The 19,636-nt window shown below is 43.0% G+C and overlaps 1 protein-coding gene across 3 annotated transcripts in view; it reads right to left on the reverse strand.

The window, feature by feature from the left end:
• ddx11 (DEAD/H (Asp-Glu-Ala-Asp/His) box helicase 11) overlaps positions 1 to 19,636 on the reverse strand; it is an 87,605-nt gene that overhangs the window by 23,145 nt on the left and 44,824 nt on the right. For 2 of the 3 annotated variants that reach the window (XM_080190595.1, XM_080190596.1), the window contains exons 18-21: positions 15,765 to 15,877; positions 9,245 to 9,317; positions 5,531 to 5,634; positions 1,335 to 1,484 (exon numbers count right to left, since the gene is read on the reverse strand). In XM_080190595.1, coding sequence (XP_080046721.1) covers positions 1,335 to 1,484; positions 5,531 to 5,634; positions 9,245 to 9,317; positions 15,765 to 15,877 — 440 coding nt within the window. The remainder of the gene's footprint in view (positions 1 to 1,334; positions 1,485 to 5,530; positions 5,635 to 9,244; positions 9,318 to 15,764; positions 15,878 to 19,636) is intronic. The other variant, XM_080190597.1, reaches the window with a different exon arrangement.

Consider the following 19,636-nt stretch of genomic DNA (forward strand, 5'->3'; position numbering starts at 1 on the left):
TACAAACAGTCTTGATCTGGGCAGGTCAGAGCTTATTTTGTAACTGGTCGGCGCAACATCGTGGGCCGAAGGGCCTGTTCTGCGCTGTAATGTTCTATGTTCTATTAGAGGCTCCAGGCATTGAGACCAGCCAGCAGGGCATCAAGGGAATTGAGTCAAGAACAACAAATGGATCAGGGTTTCAACAGAGGACAGACCAATACGACTAACACTTCAGAATTGAATCAACCTTCCCTGTGGTGGATACAGGGCACAGTGGTTAGTACTGCTGCCAGGGACCCAAGTTCAATTCCTGGTTTGGGGCACTGTCTGTGTGGAGTTAGCACATCCTCCTCATGCCTGCATGGGTTTCCTCCAGGTGCTCTGGTTTCCTCCCACAGTCTGAAAGTCAGGTGCATTGGCTATGCTAAATTCTCCCTCGGTGTACCTGAGCAGGATCCGGAGTGTGGCAACTAGGGGATTTTCCACTCACCTCATTGTAGTGTTAACGTAAGCCTACTTGTGTCACTAATAAATAAACTTGACAAAAGATGTTGCATGTGATGTCCAGTTATAGATCAAGGAAGGTGTAGGATGAGCTGACTCAGCCTGAATATGTTTTATGAAGAGGATGAAGTCAGTGTGAATGGTGCAGAGTTTAAGGCAGGAACTCAAGTCGAAGAGTTTGGTCTCCAAGCCGTTCAGTAAGCTGTGATTTACTCACGAATCCATGTTGGTTGGGCAGTCTGACAAAGCAAGGATTTGGTCATGGGGTAAGAGAAGTAATGAACAGGGGAAGTTTCCGATTACCAATGTACATTGGGAGGCTAATCTAACGTTAATGAATAATATTGTGGAGGAGAAAATAAAGAGGAGGTCAAAGACAGATCCTTGGTGGATCCTGGAAACTGGGGGAGTTGTTGTTGAAGATACATTGGCCTTGTTCAGACTGTTGAATTGGAACCCCATAAGCTGGCCAACAGGGGAAAGATAACGTAAGATGGTGATATGGTCAATAGTACCAAACACATTCAGAAAGTCTGTAGATAACACATCATGATCACATCAACAGCAACAGTGCCAGCTTTGTACTGAGACAGGATATATATAAGCTGGTCAGGAAATGAGCACAAAGCAGGATTTAACAACCCAATTAGTGTGTATGAGAGAGTGTGAATGCGTGTGCACTTGCCCATAATGAAACACAGTGAATTGCAAGTAAGGATGCGAGGGGAGGAATGACTTTTTTTCCGCAAAAGGCTTTCAAACTGCACAATTCCGATCAAAAGAGAAGGAAAATGGTTCTAAGATATCGCCTCAGATGCTAAAATGCAGGTATAAAACAATCAAGTTACCTTTTTTTTGGCCTCTAGCTGTGCCAGAAGGCCAGTTTTTTCCCAGTGTGTGTATACCTGTTTTTCATATTCATATGATGGAAAGAAGCACACAATGCCGCCAGGGACCACTTTACACAGATTGACCAATACCCGGCCACATTCATCCAGCTACAAAAATAAGATTTAATATTAAAAACAGAGCAGTATATGGTGCTTCCTTCATTGATCAGCATTGCACAGGACTGGAAGATATACAGCAATTACAGACCCCTTAGAACAAGCTGAGCTGTATACATCATAGCTGACTCGTTTGGCAGGCATCCATTTTTAAGCAGAAACTTTGAAAAAATATTTGGAGGTGAAAAATAGTTAAATTCAAAAATGCTGCCATCAACTGAAATGTCCAATGCCCTGCCTTGTCCTGGCACTGCCACACTCACCACATCCCACACTTGTCACAGCATGACACTCACCACAACGTGACTCACTTCCTCAGTGATACTTGCCACAGTCCCATGCCGCCACACCACAATACATCATACCTTGGTTCACCGCACCGTGACATAGAACACAAGAACTAGGAACAGGAATAGGCCATCTGATCCATGAGGCACACCACTATTCACTGATCGCCAATCAGAAAGACACCCATTTACCCCCACTCTTCGCTTTCTATTAGTTAACCAATCCTCTATCCATGTTAATATATTACCCGTAACACTGTGCACCTTTATCTTATACAGCAATCATTGGTGAGACACGTTGTCAAATGCCTTCTGATACACCACATCCAAATCCAGACACACCACATTCTCAGATTCCCCGTTGTCCACTGTACATTAATGTCCTCAAAAGAATTCTACCAAATTAGTCAAACATGACCTGCCCTTCATGAACCCATGCGGCATCTTACCAATGGGACAATTTATATCCAGATGTCTCGCTATTTCATCCTTGATGATAGATTCAAGCATTTTACCTACTACAAAAGTTAAGCTAACCAGCCTATACTTATCTGCCTTTAAACAGTGGCATCACATTTGCTGTTTCCAATCTGCAGGAACCACCCCAGAGTCCAGTGAATTTTGGTAAATTACCACTAGTGCATTTGCTATTTCTCCCACCATCTCTTTCAGTACCCTGGGATGCATTCCATCAGGACCAGGAGACTTGACTACCTTTAGCCCCATTAACTTGCCCAACACTACCCTTTGCATGATAATAATAGTTTCTAGGTTCTCACCTGCATTGCCTTCCTGTCATCAATTTTTGGCATGTTATTTGTGTCTTCCACTGTGAAGACCAACAATGCCTCAGCCATTTTCTCATTTCCAGTTATTACATCCCCCTTCTCGTCCTCTAAAGGACAAATGTTTTCGTTTTATATATTTGTAGAAACATTTGCTACCTTTTTTTATATTCTGAGCTAGTTTATTCTCATAATCCATCTTACTTTTCTTTATAGCCACTCCGCACCCCCAACCCAATGCTCCCACATGGCTGGTCATGTCCTGTCACTGCAATATTGTGATTCCAATCCAGCTAATCTAGTTAGAGTATATAGTGTGAGGTTAGTTTGGGGCTCAGGTCATGATCTTCATCAGATCGGATTAATGAAGATTCCATTCCTGGGCTTTTCTGGCTCTGCAAACACCTAGTCAAAAACATCTGAAAGAAAATCTTTCAGACTTCAAACAGCTTCAACAACTTAAAAGGGTTAAATAAGCAGGTTAAGCAGTTCACTTCCTAGTTCCAAGGATTGGTCAAGCAAAAGGAATCTTGAAGCTGGAATTGTTTCCCAAACTTAACTTACACCAAAACTGAAAGTGGTCAAAAGGATCAAGCCAGGCAGTGGTTAGTTTTTTTTTTACAGAAACTGCTTGAAGCAAAATAATCTTGCTGCACAGACAGAGACCATCCAGCCCATCATGCTGTGCCAGATAGTTCTTTTGAAAGAACTATCCAATTAGTCCCACTTTCCATCTCTTCCCCCATAGCCCTGCAAAAATGTCTTTCTTCTAGACCTCATCCTGTTCCCTTTTTAACACTGCATCTGTTTTTCATCTTGCTTTCAATCTTAGATCACAACAACTCGCTGCACAAGATGAAATCTCCTCATCTCACTCTTATATCTTCGTACTCTGCTTACCAACACTCCAGCCTCTCCTCCATTGACTGTCTACACTTTCCGCTGCCTTGGCAAAGCGGCCAGCATAATTACTGGACATTCTCTCTTCCACCTTCTTCTGTGGGGGAAAAAGATACAGAAGTCTGAGGTCATTTACCAACCAACTTAAGAACAGCTTCTTCCCTGCTGCTATCAGACTTTTGAATGGACTTACCTTGCATTAAGTTGATCTTTCTCTAAACCCTAGCTATGACTATGACTACATTCTGCACGCTCTTATTTCCTTCTCTATGAAAGGATGTTTTGTCTGTATAGCGCTCAAGAAACAATACTTTTCACTGTATGTTAACACATGTGACAATAATAAATCAAATCAAAATCCTCCTAGTGGAAACAATTTCAACAAAAGCATACTTTGCTCCCAGAGTTTCCAGTGATTCCTTAATTCAAATTTTCCATGATTCCCAACATGCTCCTCCCACCTTGCTTTAAGCACACAAATAAAAGTGTCCAGAGGGGCAATTTTTTCACACACAGGATGGTGAGTGTCTGGAACAAGCTGTCAGAGGTATTAGTAGAGGCGGCTCCAATTTTATCTTTTAAAAAGCATTTAGATAGTTACACGGATATGATGGGTAGAGAGGGATATAGGCCAAATGTGGGCAATTGGGATTAGCTTAAGGGTTTAAAACAAAGGGGCAGCATGGACCAAAGGCCCAACTTGTTTCCATGCTGTAAAACTCCATGACTTTATGACTCTAGGCAAAAATATGCAAGCACTAATTCCAGCAGATAGCAGAGGCTTAGGCAGCAATGCTACATGAACCTAAATGACTAATTTCCACAAAAAAGTTACATTTTCAGATTAGTTCTATTCCACATTTACTGCATTAGCTAACCAAGCTTTGCATATTCAACAATTTTGTAAAGTTCAGCAAAATTACACATACTCTGCCAGAATTACAGCACATTTACAAATAAGATGTGTTCCCATAACCATAGCAATATATTTGGATGCCAGCTAAGATACAGGTGATTAAGTGTAAGACATTTTTATATACATATATAACCAAAGGATTGACAATTAGTTTTATCAACAAACTGGCTTTAAATTCACATTTTTATATTGGATATGTTTTATGCTTAAGGTAGTCTTAAAAGCCTTTTTTTAAATTTATTATTGTCATATGTATTAGTATACAGTGAAAAGTATTGTTTCTTGCGCACTATACACACAAAACATACCATACATAGAGAAGAAAATGAGACAGTGCAAAATGTAGTGTAGGGTGTAGAGAAAGATCAACTTAATGCGAGGCAAGTCCATTCAAAAGTCTGATGGCAGCAGGGAAGAAGCTGTTGAGTCGGTTGGTACGTGACTTCAGACTTTTGTATCTTCTTCTCCGATGGAAGTCTTTAATACAAAATAACAGCAGGTAACCTGACATGAAGACACTTGTGATCAGATAAACACTAACTGACCTTCCTAGGCTTAATTAAAACAAGCTTGCAACTCAGTTTGTACGAAGCTATACAAAACATACAAGTCGTGTGTACAAATGAGATTAAGGGAGTAATGTTGAACACTCTGCTGTTCTATTATCAGGGACAGTTACACAAATATCTGGAGATCTAATGAATAATTTCTGAGAGCTCATTTAGCTAGTAATGGAACAACCTAAGCCCACCTGGATGAAGGCCTCTAACATTGATAAATACCCATGATGGAGGCAGACTTGTCACTAGCTCTTTACTGGAGGTCTCCAAGACAACTGAGGAATGGTACAAGCAAGTTATAATTTCTTCTGTTTGATCACCTGTCAAAAATCATAAAGGTCTGTTCTGTTCTAGTATGTATAACCTTTCTTTGCATTGTTTTCTTATGGATTTTTTTTCATCTTACCGAGTAAGGTCTACAAAGAATCAATAATATATTTAATTGGGTTATGTACAAGCATTTATGAATTGGAGTAATTTAACTTCTGAGCAAGTACAGACTGAAAAAATCCATGCTTTATTGAGATCTGCTGATCTATTTCAGATTTTAGAGTCAGAAGCAGGAACGTGTTCAGACTGAAACACTCACCAGTTGTGGCTTGTCCCTCTTCTGGTAAGTGAATTCAAGCTGCTGCCCCGAGGGACCACTGCAGACAATGATGGGCAAAATATTTTCTGGTGGAATGACGTGACCTAAGAGGTTAGCGGAAAAGAACAATCAAACAGAGCTCAAGAACAACATATAAAGAAACTGGTTATCCATTGCCCCATTTTTTCTTTGTTTGAAGATTTGCAGCAATTAGTACTGCTGGCAGGTCAACTCCAAAATTGTAGTGAAGACAAGGTCAACAAGAAAACAGAGCTAAAGTTCTTAGAAAATCTGTAAGCAAAATTTCAAAACGTAACGCATCTTCACAGTGCTGCTCATCCATAAAATTGATACAAAACAATAAAATTCACATTTCAATGATGCAAGACATGTGATTTAATCAGAACAGTGAGAATCCTGAACAAGAGACTGGGTGTTACTTTGATTCTAAATATAATCTGTCTCTCAGGGTGCGTCAACCACCAACCCATATCCCTCAAAAACTCTATTTGACAAGAAGGGCACAAGCCTCCTCCAAACATACAATACATAAAAGGGGCATTAAACTCCAGCCAGCAGCATAATCAGCACAGAATTAATCTCTAAACAGGTTAGTTTCAGGTCAAGAACATGTACACCAGGATACAGAAAGGCTGCTCAAAGCGTCTGGATTAATCAACTTTTTAAAATTCATTATACGGGATGTAGGCTTTGCTGGCTGCCACTGCTTGTCGATGGTGGGGAGAGTGAATATTTGTGGAAGGAGTAGTATTCAAGTGGCTCCTTTGCCCTGGATGGTGTCAAGCTTATGTTGTTGGAGCTGCACTCCATCACACACACACACACACACACACACACACACACACACACACACACACACACACACACACACACACACACACACACACACACACACACACCAAACAGCCTAGTGCCTTGTAGATGGTGGACATGAGGGACTCAGGAGGTGAGTTAGTTGCCACAGAATTCTGATCCTTTGACCTGCTGTGGTGGTCACAATACTTACATGGCTAATTCAGTTCATTTTCTGGTCAACTGTAACCCCCGGAATGTTGATAGTTGGGGAATTCAGTAAAGGAATGTCAAGAGGCAATGGTTACATCCTCTCTAGTTGGAAATAATCATTGTCTAAGCGATTGCATGTTGCACATTTTCCTTGCCCTTTGTTAGCCAAACCTGGATATTGTCAGGGGCTTGCTATACTCGTTCATAGATTGCTTCAGTAACTGAGGAGTTATGAATAGTGTTAAACATTGAGCAGTCATTAATGAACGTCCCCACTTTTGGCCTTATAATGAAAGGAAGATCAACTGACTAGGCAGCAAATTACCAGTGTAACATCAACTGTTTAAAGAGCGTGACACAGATCCGTCCCCATTACAGAGAGCGTGACACAGATCCGTCCCCATTACAGACAGCGTGACACAGATCCGTCCCCATTACAGACAGCGTGACACAGATCCGTCCCTGTTCCAGAGACAGAATAGAAACATAGAAAAACTACAGCACAATACAGGCCCTTCGGCCCACAAAGTTGTGCCGAACATGTCCCTACCTTAGAGATGACTCGACTTACCAAGTTCCATGTACTATCTAAGTCTCTTAAAAGACCCTATCAAATTCGTCTCCACCACCGTTGCTGGCAGCCCATTCCACGCACCCACCACCCTCTGAGTGAAAAACGTATCCCTGACATCTCTTCTGTACCTACTCCTCAACACCCTAAACCTGTGTCCTCTTGTGGCAACCATTCTAGCCCTGGGAAAAAGCCTCTGACTATCACTCGATCATTACCTCTCAACATATTATACACCTCTGTCAGGTCACCCCTCATCCTTCGTCTCTCCAAGGAGAAAAGGCCAAGCTCACTCAACCTATCCTCATAAAGCATGCTCCCCAATCCAGGCAACAGCCTTGTAAATCTCCTCTGCACCCTTCCTATAGCTTCCACATCCTTCCTGTAATGAGGCGACCAGAACTGAGCACAGTACTCCAAGTGGGGTCTGACCAGAGTCCTATATAGCTGCAACATTATCTCTCGACTCCTAAACTCAATTCCTTGATTGATGAAGGCCAGTATACCATACGCCTTCCTAACCACAGCTTCAACCTGCGCAGCTGCTTTGAGCGTCCTACGAACTTGGATTCCGAGATCCTTCTGATCTTTCACACTGCCAAGAGTCCTACCACTAATATTATATTCTGCCATCCTATTTGACCTGCCAAAATGAACCCCTTCACACTTATCTGGGTTGAACTCCATCTGCCACTTCTCTGCCCAGTTTTGCATCTTCAATGTCTCGCTGCAACTTCTGACATCCCTCTACACTATCCATAATATTTCCAACCTTTGTGTCATCAGCAAACTTATCAACCCATCCCTCCACTTCCTCATGCAGGTGATTTATAAAAAAATCACAAAGAGTAATGGTCCCAGAACAGATCCCTGGGGCACTCCACTGGTGATCGACCCCCATGCAGAATATGACCCATCTATAACCACTCTTTGCCTTCTGTGGGCAAGCCAGGAGATGTCAGGGGTAAGTTTTCCTGAAAACTTGCCACATTTCTTCTATACATTTCCCTGAGAAAACCTCTTTCCAATTTAAGCCTCCAATTTCCTGCCCGATAGCCTCATAATTCCCCTTATTCCAATTAAACACTTTTCTAACTTATCAGATCCTATCTCTCTCCACCGGTATTGTAAAGGAGATAGTGATCATAATTCTACCTCCAAAATGCTCTCCCACTGAGAGATCTGACACCTAACCAGGTTCATTTCCCAATACCAAATCAAGTACAGCCTCTCCTCTTATAGGCTTATCTGCATACTGTGTCAAGAAACCTTCCTGAACACACCTAACAAACTCCTCCCATTTAAACGCCTTACTCCAGGGAGATTCCAATCAATATTTGGGAAATTAAAATCTCCCATCACAACAACTCTTATTATTACACCTTTCCAAGACCTGTTTCCCTATCTGCTCCTCAACATCCCTGTTACTATTGGGCAGCCTATAGAAAACACCCAGTAAAGTTATTGACCTGTTCCTAACCTCCACCCACAGAAACTCCACAGACAATCCCTCCATAGCATCCATCTTTTCTGCAGCCATGACACTACCTCTGATCAACAGTGCCACTCCCCCATCTCTTTTTCCTCCCTCCCTGTCCCTTCTAAAACATTTGAAGCCGGCACTTGAAGTAACCAGTCCTGTCCCTGAGTCATCCAAGTCTCTGTAATGGCCACCACATCACATTTCCAAGTAGTGATCCACGCTCTAAGCTCATCCACTTTGTTCACAACACTCCTTGCATTAAAATAGACACATCTCAAACCTTCGGTCTGAGCACTCCCCTTCTCCATCACCTGCCTGTCCTCCCTCTCACACTGTCGACAAGCTTTCTCTATTTGTGAGCTAACCTCCTCTTTCCCAGTCACTTCAATTTGATTCCCATCCCCCAACCTTTCTAGTTTAAACGCTCCCCAGTAGCCTTAGCAAAACTCCCCACCAGCATATTGGTCCCCCTGGGATTCAAGTGCAACCCGTCCTTTTTGTATAGGTCACACCTGCCCCAAAAAAGGTCCCAATGATCCAGAAACCTGAATCCCTGCCCCTGCTCCAATCCCTCAGCCACGCATTTATCCTCCACCTCATTCCATTCCTATGACACAGATCAACCTGGACTTACCACATGAAAACTCGGCCAGTCTGTCTGCAGAGACCCCCGATGCTAACAGCAGCTGGTCTTTGAAGTCTTCTACCTAGCAGCAGAATCAGAAATACCATATGTATCATGTGAATTAGCTCATCCAGCTCCACTACATTGGAATGATGGGCTTTCTCCCCCTTTATTCTCCCATCACTGGCAAGGCCAGCAGTTGATGCCCATCCCTAACTGCTACTTCAGAGGGCCAGATGAGGTAAGGACAGCAGACTTCCTTCCCTAAAGGACGTTAGTGAACCAGATGGGTTTTTACAATATTTGATGATAGTTGTCATGGTCACAATCACTGATGCTACCTTCACCTCCGGATCTATCAATGGAGTTGCAATTCCACCATCTTCCCTGGTGGGTTTGAACCCATGCCCCCAAAGTATTAGCCGAGATGTTCTGATGTCCACAAAGGCAATAGGAGATCATCAGTAGATCTCCCTCACTTCATGGAGTGTGAGCTGCTTTACTGAGCGAGCAGAGGCTTGCCTAATGGGAAGATGTCAGGTGGGTTTTTTAAACTGTTATTCTACCTGGGCCGTTCTTGTAGTCGCAAGGTGTAGACTGTAATACATCACAAGCGCAACCCTTCTCATAAGTGCATAATAAAGGGTATTTGGAGTTGAGAAACACTTGTTTGGCTGAATTACTACATTGGCGACAAGGAGAAAAGGTATTCATCCGAGTTCTTGGCAAGTTGAGGAAATTAGCTGCATATTGTGAATTTGCTTTGTCTCTTAAATGAAATGTTGTGAGACAGACTGATACATGGCATAAATAACCTAACCACACAGAAATAAGCTGTTAGCAGAATCCAATTTGGACAAAAAAAACTGAGAACAATGAGAAAGGGGCTCAGGAACTACAGGGGCATCAGGCAGCAATATCTACCAACCTAGAGAGACTTGGTGTAAGTAGTTTTCAAAGGAGAGTGCTTGTGCAAATCTGGTTTTAAAGGCCCACTTTCGGCATAGGAACCGTAATGTCACCAGACAGTTGAGGAAAGACAGTGACAGCCCCAAGAGTACTGGAGAACATTCTCTAGAATGGTGCAGTTGCCAGATGCAGAATATTACAAGCACTGTCAAAAGACACAGCCACAATGATGTTTCAGGAATAGGCAAAACGTGTGTTGCCCCAAGATGAAAGCAGAGGCCACACCTCCTCTTCCAAAAGCAGAAATGCTACAACTGAATTGTGTTATTACAACAAAAGTTGTCTCGATAGTAGAAGAATTACGAGTGAACGTCCATCCCAGGAGCTAGACAAAGGAACTGCAGTCTCATTTTCAGAGAACAGATCTATAAGCACCTCCAATCTAGCATCCAATTCCTGATGTTGGAAGAAGTCAGACTAGCCACCTACCTGGGGGATCCTTTATAAATAAAAAGGCAGTACAATGGCACCAGTAACCTCCAGGCAGCAATCAATTTGTCTCCTGTTCATTGTTGTACAGGGGCACGGCCAAGCCTTATGGGGAGAGACTGGTACTAGATCTTCAGGCTAAGCATGGAAGATACTGTATGAAGTTATTGGTAGACATCCTGGAGTTTTTCAAGAGGTTTGGGAAAAATAAGTGGAGCCGAGGCCAAGATCTCCATTGATCCTGATGCTACTACTAGATATTTCAGAGGAAGACCACGCTGGAGAAGACGGAAACTAAACTAGGGTGCCTTGAAAGTCTAGATATAAGGCCCATGCAATTTGCAGAATAGATCCTGCCCGTAGTCCCTGTTCTTAAACCAAACAAACAAGGTCATCTTTCTGGAGGCTATAAAGAAACAGTCAATCGGGCCTCCAAACTCAACTGGTAACCCATGCCTCCAATAGAAGATTTGTTCACTAAGTTAATAGCTGGCAAGATGTCTGCCATGTTGGATGTGAATCACTCCTTTCTTCAGATTGAATTGAATGAGTCCTCCCATAAACATGTAATGACCAATGTACATAAAGGACTTGAGTTCTTTCAGGTCTCATCGGCATGTGCATTTTCCAAAGAGTTATGGGGAACATTCTAAGGTTATCCAAGGTAGCTGTATTACTTAATTGATATCTTGGTTGGCAAGGTTCAGAACAGAAACACCTGACCAAACTGGAAGAAGTCTTGCTGAGATTTTCCAGAGTTTGCTTGAAGAGGGAGAAATGGGTTTTCCAAGCGGCTGAAGTAACTATTTAAACTACTGAGTAAATGGCAAGGGGTTACATCCAGCAGAGGATAAGGTAAAGGCCATCATGGAAACACTAACCCCAAGGAATACCATACAGTTAAAATCTTTCCTGGAGTTAGTCAATTATTATGGAAAATTATCCTGAATTTGGCTTCTATACTGGCCCCCTTGCATGCTCTGCTATGAAAATACCAAAGATGGTTCTAGGAAGCTCCACAGGCAGAAGCTTTTTCTAAAGTTAAATATCAGTTACTATCATCCAATTTTTTGGTTCATTTCAAACCTAAGAAAGAACTTAGTTTAAACTTCCCTGCTTGGGGTTGGTTTAGTGCTATCAGAAAGATGCGACAGAAAAGCCTCCAAGATCCTTTTGGATGCGGAACAAGGGTATTCTCAAACCAAGAAGGAAAGGTTGGCGGTGGTATTTTGTGTGAACAAGTTCCATCAATACCTGCAACATCAACAGTGTTCTATAGTTAGCGACCATAAACCCTACTGGTCTATTCAAAGAAGACAAGGTAATTCCTCCATCAACTCTGCTCGTTATTGGTGGCCTATGAATATCATAGAATCCCTATTGTGCAGAGAGGCCACCTGGCCCGTCAAGTCTGCACCAGCTCTTTCTTTACTCAGAGGGTAGTAAGGTCGTGGAATGCCCTGCCTGCAGCAGTTGTGGACTCGCCAACTTTAAGGGCATTCAAATGGACTGTGGATAGGCATATGGATAACATTGGAATAGTTTAGGTTAGAGGGTCATTAGATTGGTTCCACTGGTCAGTGCAACATTGAGCGCCGAAGGGCCTCTACTGCGCTGTAATGTTCTATGTTCTAGAGCATCTTACCCAGGCCCACCCCACCCCATAACCCCATGCATTTTACCATGGCTAATCCCCCTAACATATAAGGGGCAATTTAGCATGACCAATCAACCAAATGTGCATATCATTGCAATGTGGGAGGAAACAGGAGCATCCAGAGGAAACACTCACAGTTATGGGGACAACATGTAAACTCCACATAGACCGTCACCAAGGCTGGAATCAAACCTGAGCTATGGTTTGATTAGAAGGTTGTGATGATTCTGACTTTTTGGAGACCTTGCCAGAGCCTGAAACATAGATTAAAGCCTAGATCCAAAACAATCCAATCTTATCTAATAGCCACTGTCAGAGTCAGCCCTCAACTCAAAGCTGACTTTGCATTGGCCACTCTGGATAATGAGGGTACAGATTCAGAGATGAAAGCTGAAGAATTCAGTCTCTGGGCTGAAGCAGAGCCTGAGGAGGAACCCACATCGGTTACCCTTAGACACTCCCTCTGGAAAACATTCTCTGCTTGGTTTAAACCTGTTCTTGTGGTTCTGAGATGAAGACAACTTGACTGTAGGAGCAGCCTTTTCCTTCAGTGCATCATAAAGGGCGTTGGTTACAGGAAATGGCATTTGGCCGAATTACTACAGTAGCCCTCTGGCTTACTTGTCCAGTGACATTACCCCTCCCTTTAGCAACACTTCAATACTGTGAAAATCCTCATCTCCCTCAGCTTGCCTTTCCTCCTATGCTCCTCAGATGGTTTCTAAAACTCAACTTTTTTGTTACCAAGCTATAATTTTCATTATATCCTGTTGCCTTTCCCACTCTTTGCAATATTTGCAATATGGAGGATGTGTCTTGTGCGGTGGATAGAGGAGAAACGGTGGATGTGGTGTTTCTTGATTTTCAGAAGGCGTTTGATAAGGTGCCGCACAAGAGATTGTTACAGAAGGTTAGGGGGCATGGAGTTGGGGGTAGGGTGTTAGCGTGGATAGGGGATTGGCTGTCAAATAGGATGCAGAGAGTGGGGGTCAATGGGTGCTATTCGGATTGGCGGTTGGCGACTAGTGGAGTGCCCCAGGGATCGGTGCTGGGGCCTCAGCTATTTACCATTTATATAGATGATCTGGAGGAGGGAACCGAGTGTATGGTGTCGAAATTTGCTGATGACACCAAGATTGGTGGAACGGCAAATTGTGCGGAGGGTGTGGAAAGTCTGCAGAGGGATCTAGATAGGCTGGGCGAAAGGGCCAGGAACTGGCAAATGGAATTTAATGTTGGCAAGTGTGAAGTTGTCCACTTTGGTAGGAATAATGGTAGGAAGGACTACTACTTACATGGCGAAAAACTGCAGCAGGCAACGGTGCAGAGGGACCTCGGGGTCCTTGTGCATGAGTCGCAAAAACCCAGCATGCAGGTGCAGCAGGTAGACAGGAAGGCAAATGGGATGCTGGCCTTCATAGTGAGGGGGATTGAATATAAAAGTAGGGAGGTCTTGCTGCAACTGTACAGGGCACTGGTGAGGCCGCAGCTGGAGTACCGTGTGCAGTTTTGGTTGCCGCACTTACGCAAGGATATTTTGGCCTTGGAGTGAGTGCAGAGGAGGTTCACTAGGCTGATACCGGAGTTGAGGGGATTGAGCTATGGAGGAGAGGCTGAATAAACTAGGCTTGTACTCGTTAGAGTTTAGAAGAATGAGGGGAGATCTCATTGAGATGTATAAAATGATGAATGGGTTGGATAGGATAGAGGTGGAGAGGCTCTTCCCGCTCAGAAAGGACAGTAGGACTAAAGGGCACAGCCTCAAGATAAGGGGGGGGTGCAGTTTAGAACAGAGTTGAGGAGGAACTTCTTCACTCAAAGGGTGGTGAATCTCTGGAATTCTCTGCCCGTTGAAGTGGTGGAGGCTGCCTCGCTAAATATATTTAAGACGCAGGTAGATAGGTTTTTGATAGGCAAGGGGGTTAAGGGTTATGGGGAGAAGGCAGGAAAGTGGAACTGAGCCACGTCAGATCAGCCATGATCTTACTGAATGGCGGGGCAGGCTCGAGGGGCTAGATGGCCTACTCCTGCTCCTATTTCTTATGTCCTTATTGATGTTTTCTACTGTGCGTTCTGATCCTCTACAAAGATTCAGTGACAGAGACTGGAATCATTCCTGTTTCAAATTGTTCTGTATATATCTTTCCAGTTAAGCTGTCATAAGGTAGTTGGCATTTTCCAGATGGAGTCCATGACTGTTGTTTCTTTTGGCTATTCTCAATACAATCCAGATTTGAAGTTATAACCCTGAGGTGGAAAACAGTCCACTGATTATAGGAATGAGGTTAGGCTTCCACTCACTGGAGGTGTTTGAATCTGCTCTTTCTTGGTTCAAGTAAACTATCGCTGTCCAAATAGCTGGCTCTCACTCTCCAGAATACCTCCCAGACACCAATCTCTGCCCTTTCAGCTGCAGCTAGTGTCAGTGAAAAACAACCTTCCTTATATTTTTTACAATACCCACAGATAAAGGAAATTCCAACAACTCTTTTCTTGGATGTCTCAGTGGGTCAATGTACTTGGGTATAGAGGTAGAAGTCCTTCTTTCACTGTTACACAGGTCATTAAATCAGAAGTTTAACTCAGAGCCAGAGCAAGCTGCAAATTGCTAGGATCAGCTTGGAGAGACACCAGAACACCATTATATCTGACAACGCGGTGTTGTCAAAGACAAAAGTAGAAATATACACATCAAGAAAGCAATGCAACATGGTTTGGGGGGGGGGTGATGGGATGAGGAATAGGACAGCACTGAAAGAAACTTGATGGGGCAGCAAAGGTCACGCAAGGGGTGAAAATTTGAAGGCATTTGAGGAGGATGAAGATTTTAAAGTAGAATGGGAACCTATACAAATCATTTAGGATAAGACATAGCATAGACAAATTACAAGTCATTGAATTTATATTGGTGAATGATCAGATTCCTGCAGCGGTTATTGCGGGAATCGGATCTAATGTTAACAAAAAACACAGAATCATAGAACTCACTGGGCCTATTAAAGTTCTTTGAAGCTTAGTTTGACTTGAATAGGACAGACAGTATATTCTGGGTGGAATCATGGAAGAATCATAGAATCCCTACAGTGCAGAAAGCAGCCATTTGGTCCAATATCCAAAAGGATTTGCACGCTGGTTTCAAAGGGTTTTATTTTTATGTGATAGGACAGTGGGAAGATTGAGAGACAGCAGTACACAACATCATAACCCTTCCCTTTTTGAAGGTACTAGGATTTTTTTTGTTTTCTTCATGGAACGTGAATGCCACAGGCAAGACCAGCATTTGCCCTTGAGAAGGCTCCACAGGCACTTCCACCGGTATTTCATGTGTGCCCTGGACTGCACTACAAACTTGATGATAACTTCTCTTGATGTCCTCACATGCACAAAGACATGTACAATTTTGAAGCAGGCATCACTCTGTATTGGTCTCTTTCCAACTTAAAACATTGTCACATAACACTAAGAATCCCTTACCGGCTGCATTGTGCCTCCAGCGATGACCACTGCTCGACATTCCTTCACTACCTCAGCAAAGTGGACTGCTGGATTCAACAGTAGAAACTTCATGCTGCTCTGAGACACTGTACCTGCAGGGCAGCAGAGTCAAGATTTAGCATAAGCCAAGCTCAAGACAATACTTTGTACCGATCAGTTCAAGGCTTGTTTCTCAATGCTTGTTATTCAGTTCTGTTAAAGAGACCCAACCCAACACATTGATTTAGCTTTTTTTTCAGGTATCGATGGACCTGGTTTTTTTTTAGAACTAATGGCTTTTATTGTTCTCCAAAATACGACACACACATTCAGTGTTTCTTGCTTGCAGCTGCAACCTGACCAGCAATTCGGTCCAGGTCTGCCCTTGTGAAGTCAGTCTGCCACCACTGGGATCTTTCTCAACCATCTTCAGTCCTGATGAGCTTGGCCATTCTTTTCTTGTCCTTGTTACCATAAAGGAGTGCAAAATTGGAAAAGCAAATCTTGGAGAAACATAGGTCACCCGGCCATTAAGAAAAACTTGAAAGACATGAATTTAAGAAGCGCAGGCAAATGTTCCACGTTGAATGGGTTACTGAAGTATGTCGACAAGTGTGAAGACAGGCAAATGCCTATCCCCATGCAGCAAGCTGAATGACCAGTTGAACTGTTGTTGGCCATACTGGTTTAGGTAGAATTGCTGGCTAAAACACCGGGACTCTCTTCTCCACATCATGTCAGTGAATTTGTGAACAGACAAAGGCCATCTAAATAATAAGGCAATACTCCCTTAATCCTGTGCTAGAGTTCAAGTCTAGACTATCCTCAAACCATGCATGTGATTCTGGAATGTTTGACCTTTTGGCTCAGAGGCAAGAGGTACTGACCTGAACAAACTATAGATGGAATTCCCAGTCAATGTTACAATTGAGGTACTACAATTAACACAGATTGGGCAGCGCACCTGCGCAAAGATATTTTGGCCTTGGAGGGAGTGCAGAGGAGGTTTACTAGGCTGATACCGGAGATGAGGGGGTTGAGCTATGAGGAGAGGCTGAATAAACGAGGCTTGTACTCGTTGGAGTTTAGAAGAATGAGGGGAGATCTCATTGAGGCGTATAAGATGATGAATGGGATGGATAGGATAGAGGTGGAGAGACTCTTCCCGCTCAAAAAAAGACAGTAGGACTAGGGGGCACAGCCTCAAGATAAAGGGGGGGGCGTTTTAGAACGGAGTTGAGGAGGAACTTCTTCACTCAAAGGGTGGTGAATCTCTGGAATTCTCTACCCGTTGAAGTGGTGGAGGCTGCCTCGCTAAATATTATCAAGAAGCGGGTTGATGGGTTTTTGATAAGAGAGGGGATTAAGGGTTATGGGGAGAGGGCCGGAAAGTGGAACTGAGCCACGACAGATCAGCCATGATCTTATTGAATGGCGGGGCAGGCTCGAAGGGCCAGATGGCCTACTCCTGCTCCTATTTCTTATGTTCTTATGTTCTTAAGTGGGTGGGAAGAGGATGGTGGCTTCTTGACCTTCTGAGCCTCGATGGAAAATACTTTCTCGATGGGAACAGACCAAGTAATACAAAAGCTTGCCAGCACTTACCGCCTAACCTCATGTGAGAGTTGACCAAAGTATTGTAGTGTTGACCAAGATGACAAATATCCCTAAAACGTAACATGGCCTCACAGGGTCAATACTTTTACATTTTTATATACTTCTCATCACCTCAGTGCTTTACAGCCAATTATTTACTTTTGAAGTGCAACCATTGTTGCAATGTAGGCAACACAACTAATTAGTTCACAGCAAGGTCCCACGAACAGCAGGTCACTGTGACATAAAAGACTATTTGGCTCATTAAGTTGATGCTACTCTCTACAGCGCAATCCAGTCAGTCCCATTCTTTCATGAGATAATGGCCAGATAATCTGTTTTGGGTGTTGATTGATAAATGTTGGTCAGGACATAGGATGCCCCCTGCTCTTCAAAACAGTGCCAGGATGACTCTTACATCTAACTGAGTGAGCATGTAGGCCTCAATTTAACATCTCGTGGAAAAGACGGTGCCTTTAACAAGAAAGTGGGACGATGAAAATATGAGAGCACAACAAAGTGCCATTTAGCTTCCCAGACCCAGTGTTTGAATATACCGTGCACAATCCCCCCAGTTATGAATGAATCCATGAACTCACCAGAAGGAAAGTGCACACTAATTCCCCACATTCTTCAATAGAATGATTAATGCATAGTAGCAGAAACATTTAACCACTGCATCCTTCTGGCACTCATACTAAGAAGCATCATTAGAAACCACAAAGTCTGTGAAGAAGGTGGTCATTTGGCCCATTGGGTCTGCACCGACCCAGGCCCTATCCCTGTAAACCCACATGCTTACCTTGCTAATCTCCCGACACTAGATCCAATTTCGCAGGGCCAATCAACCTAACCTGCATATCTTTGGAGTGTGGGAAGAAACTGGAGCATCCAGAGGAAACCCATGCAGACACAGGGAGGACGTGCAAACGCCAAACAAACAGGCAATCACCCAAAGCCAAAAGTGAACCTGGGTCCCTGGTGCTGTGAGGCAGCAGTGCTAACCACTGTGCCACCATGCCACCCATACCTGTGTGATGAATAACAATAGAAAAATAGATAGCAAAACTCTCATAACATAGGAATACCAAGTATATCTTTGAAAGCCTGTGGATTGTGGGAAGAAGGAAGTGGGGAGCTGCACATGTTTGAAGTACTAAAGAGAAAGAAAGAGAGAATATTTCAACAAAGTGGGGTGCAGGGAGGAGAAAGGGAACATGAGATAAAAATGTTGTAATCAATAATTAATGGAAGCAGAGAACCAACAATTATAGCAGCATTAATGTAAGTGAGGAGACAGAGAGAGAGAAAAAAAGAGAACAAAACAAAACAGAGAAAGATTGGAGTGAGAAAATGATCCACCATTGGATGAGAAACTTTTCCCAGGGCTGTGGGAAACATTAGAACAGCCTCCGTAAATAAAGTAGCAGTTTTGAAATCCAAGAAGAACTTTTGACAAGGAACAAGTGTTTGGTACCAATGAGAATTTTTTCAAGGCAACTTTAGCAAAGGAGATATGATAACAGACCACGGGGGGAGAGAGAGAGAGAGAGAGAGGCTGCTAATACCAACAAACAAAGGACAATAAAACAGTCAGAGAGAGCAGGTGGGAATAGAACTGCAATTAATCCAAAAGATCTTCTACTGGACTGTAATTAAGAGGGATAAGGTATTGGAGACACAGGGGGTGATTATATGTTTAGAGATACTGGCAAGGCTAGAATACTTAACGAGTACTTCATGCTGGTGCTTACTGTGGTGTGTTGGGCCATAGTTTGACTATTAATTCATATCTACCTCATATTAACCTTCAATGTTAGAGTATAAATTGTTTTATTTTCCAGATCTTATACAATGAAGTTTATTTTTGTTTATTCAAAACCCATGGAATTCTGTGGCTTTATTCTATTAGTTAGCAAACATCTTGAATCTGCCACTTTGCCTACTTTAAGCAAAATGTTATTGGTCGTTAACCAGACTAACCAGTAACTTTGGGATCTGGCGTGGGATCAAAGCACACTTTGCAGCCAAAGAAGCACTTTTGAAGTGTAGCCACCATTACAAATCTGAAATGCAGCTGCCAACATGAATACTGCAAACTCGCACAAACAACAGTACAATTATGACCAGGTAATCTGTTTTTTGTGACGACTGAGAGACAAAATATTGGTTGGGACACCTGAGATAATGCCCCTGCTCTTCTTCAAAATACTGTCATGGGGTCTTTCACATGCATCTGAAGAGACCTCAGTTTAACATCTCATCTGAAAAAAAGC

The sequence above is a fragment of the Carcharhinus amblyrhynchos genome, chromosome 6 (genome assembly GCF_965287045.1).
Source record: "Carcharhinus amblyrhynchos chromosome 6, sCarAmb.v2.hapA, whole genome shotgun sequence".
NCBI classification, from domain to species: Eukaryota; Metazoa; Chordata; class Chondrichthyes; order Carcharhiniformes; family Carcharhinidae; genus Carcharhinus; species Carcharhinus amblyrhynchos.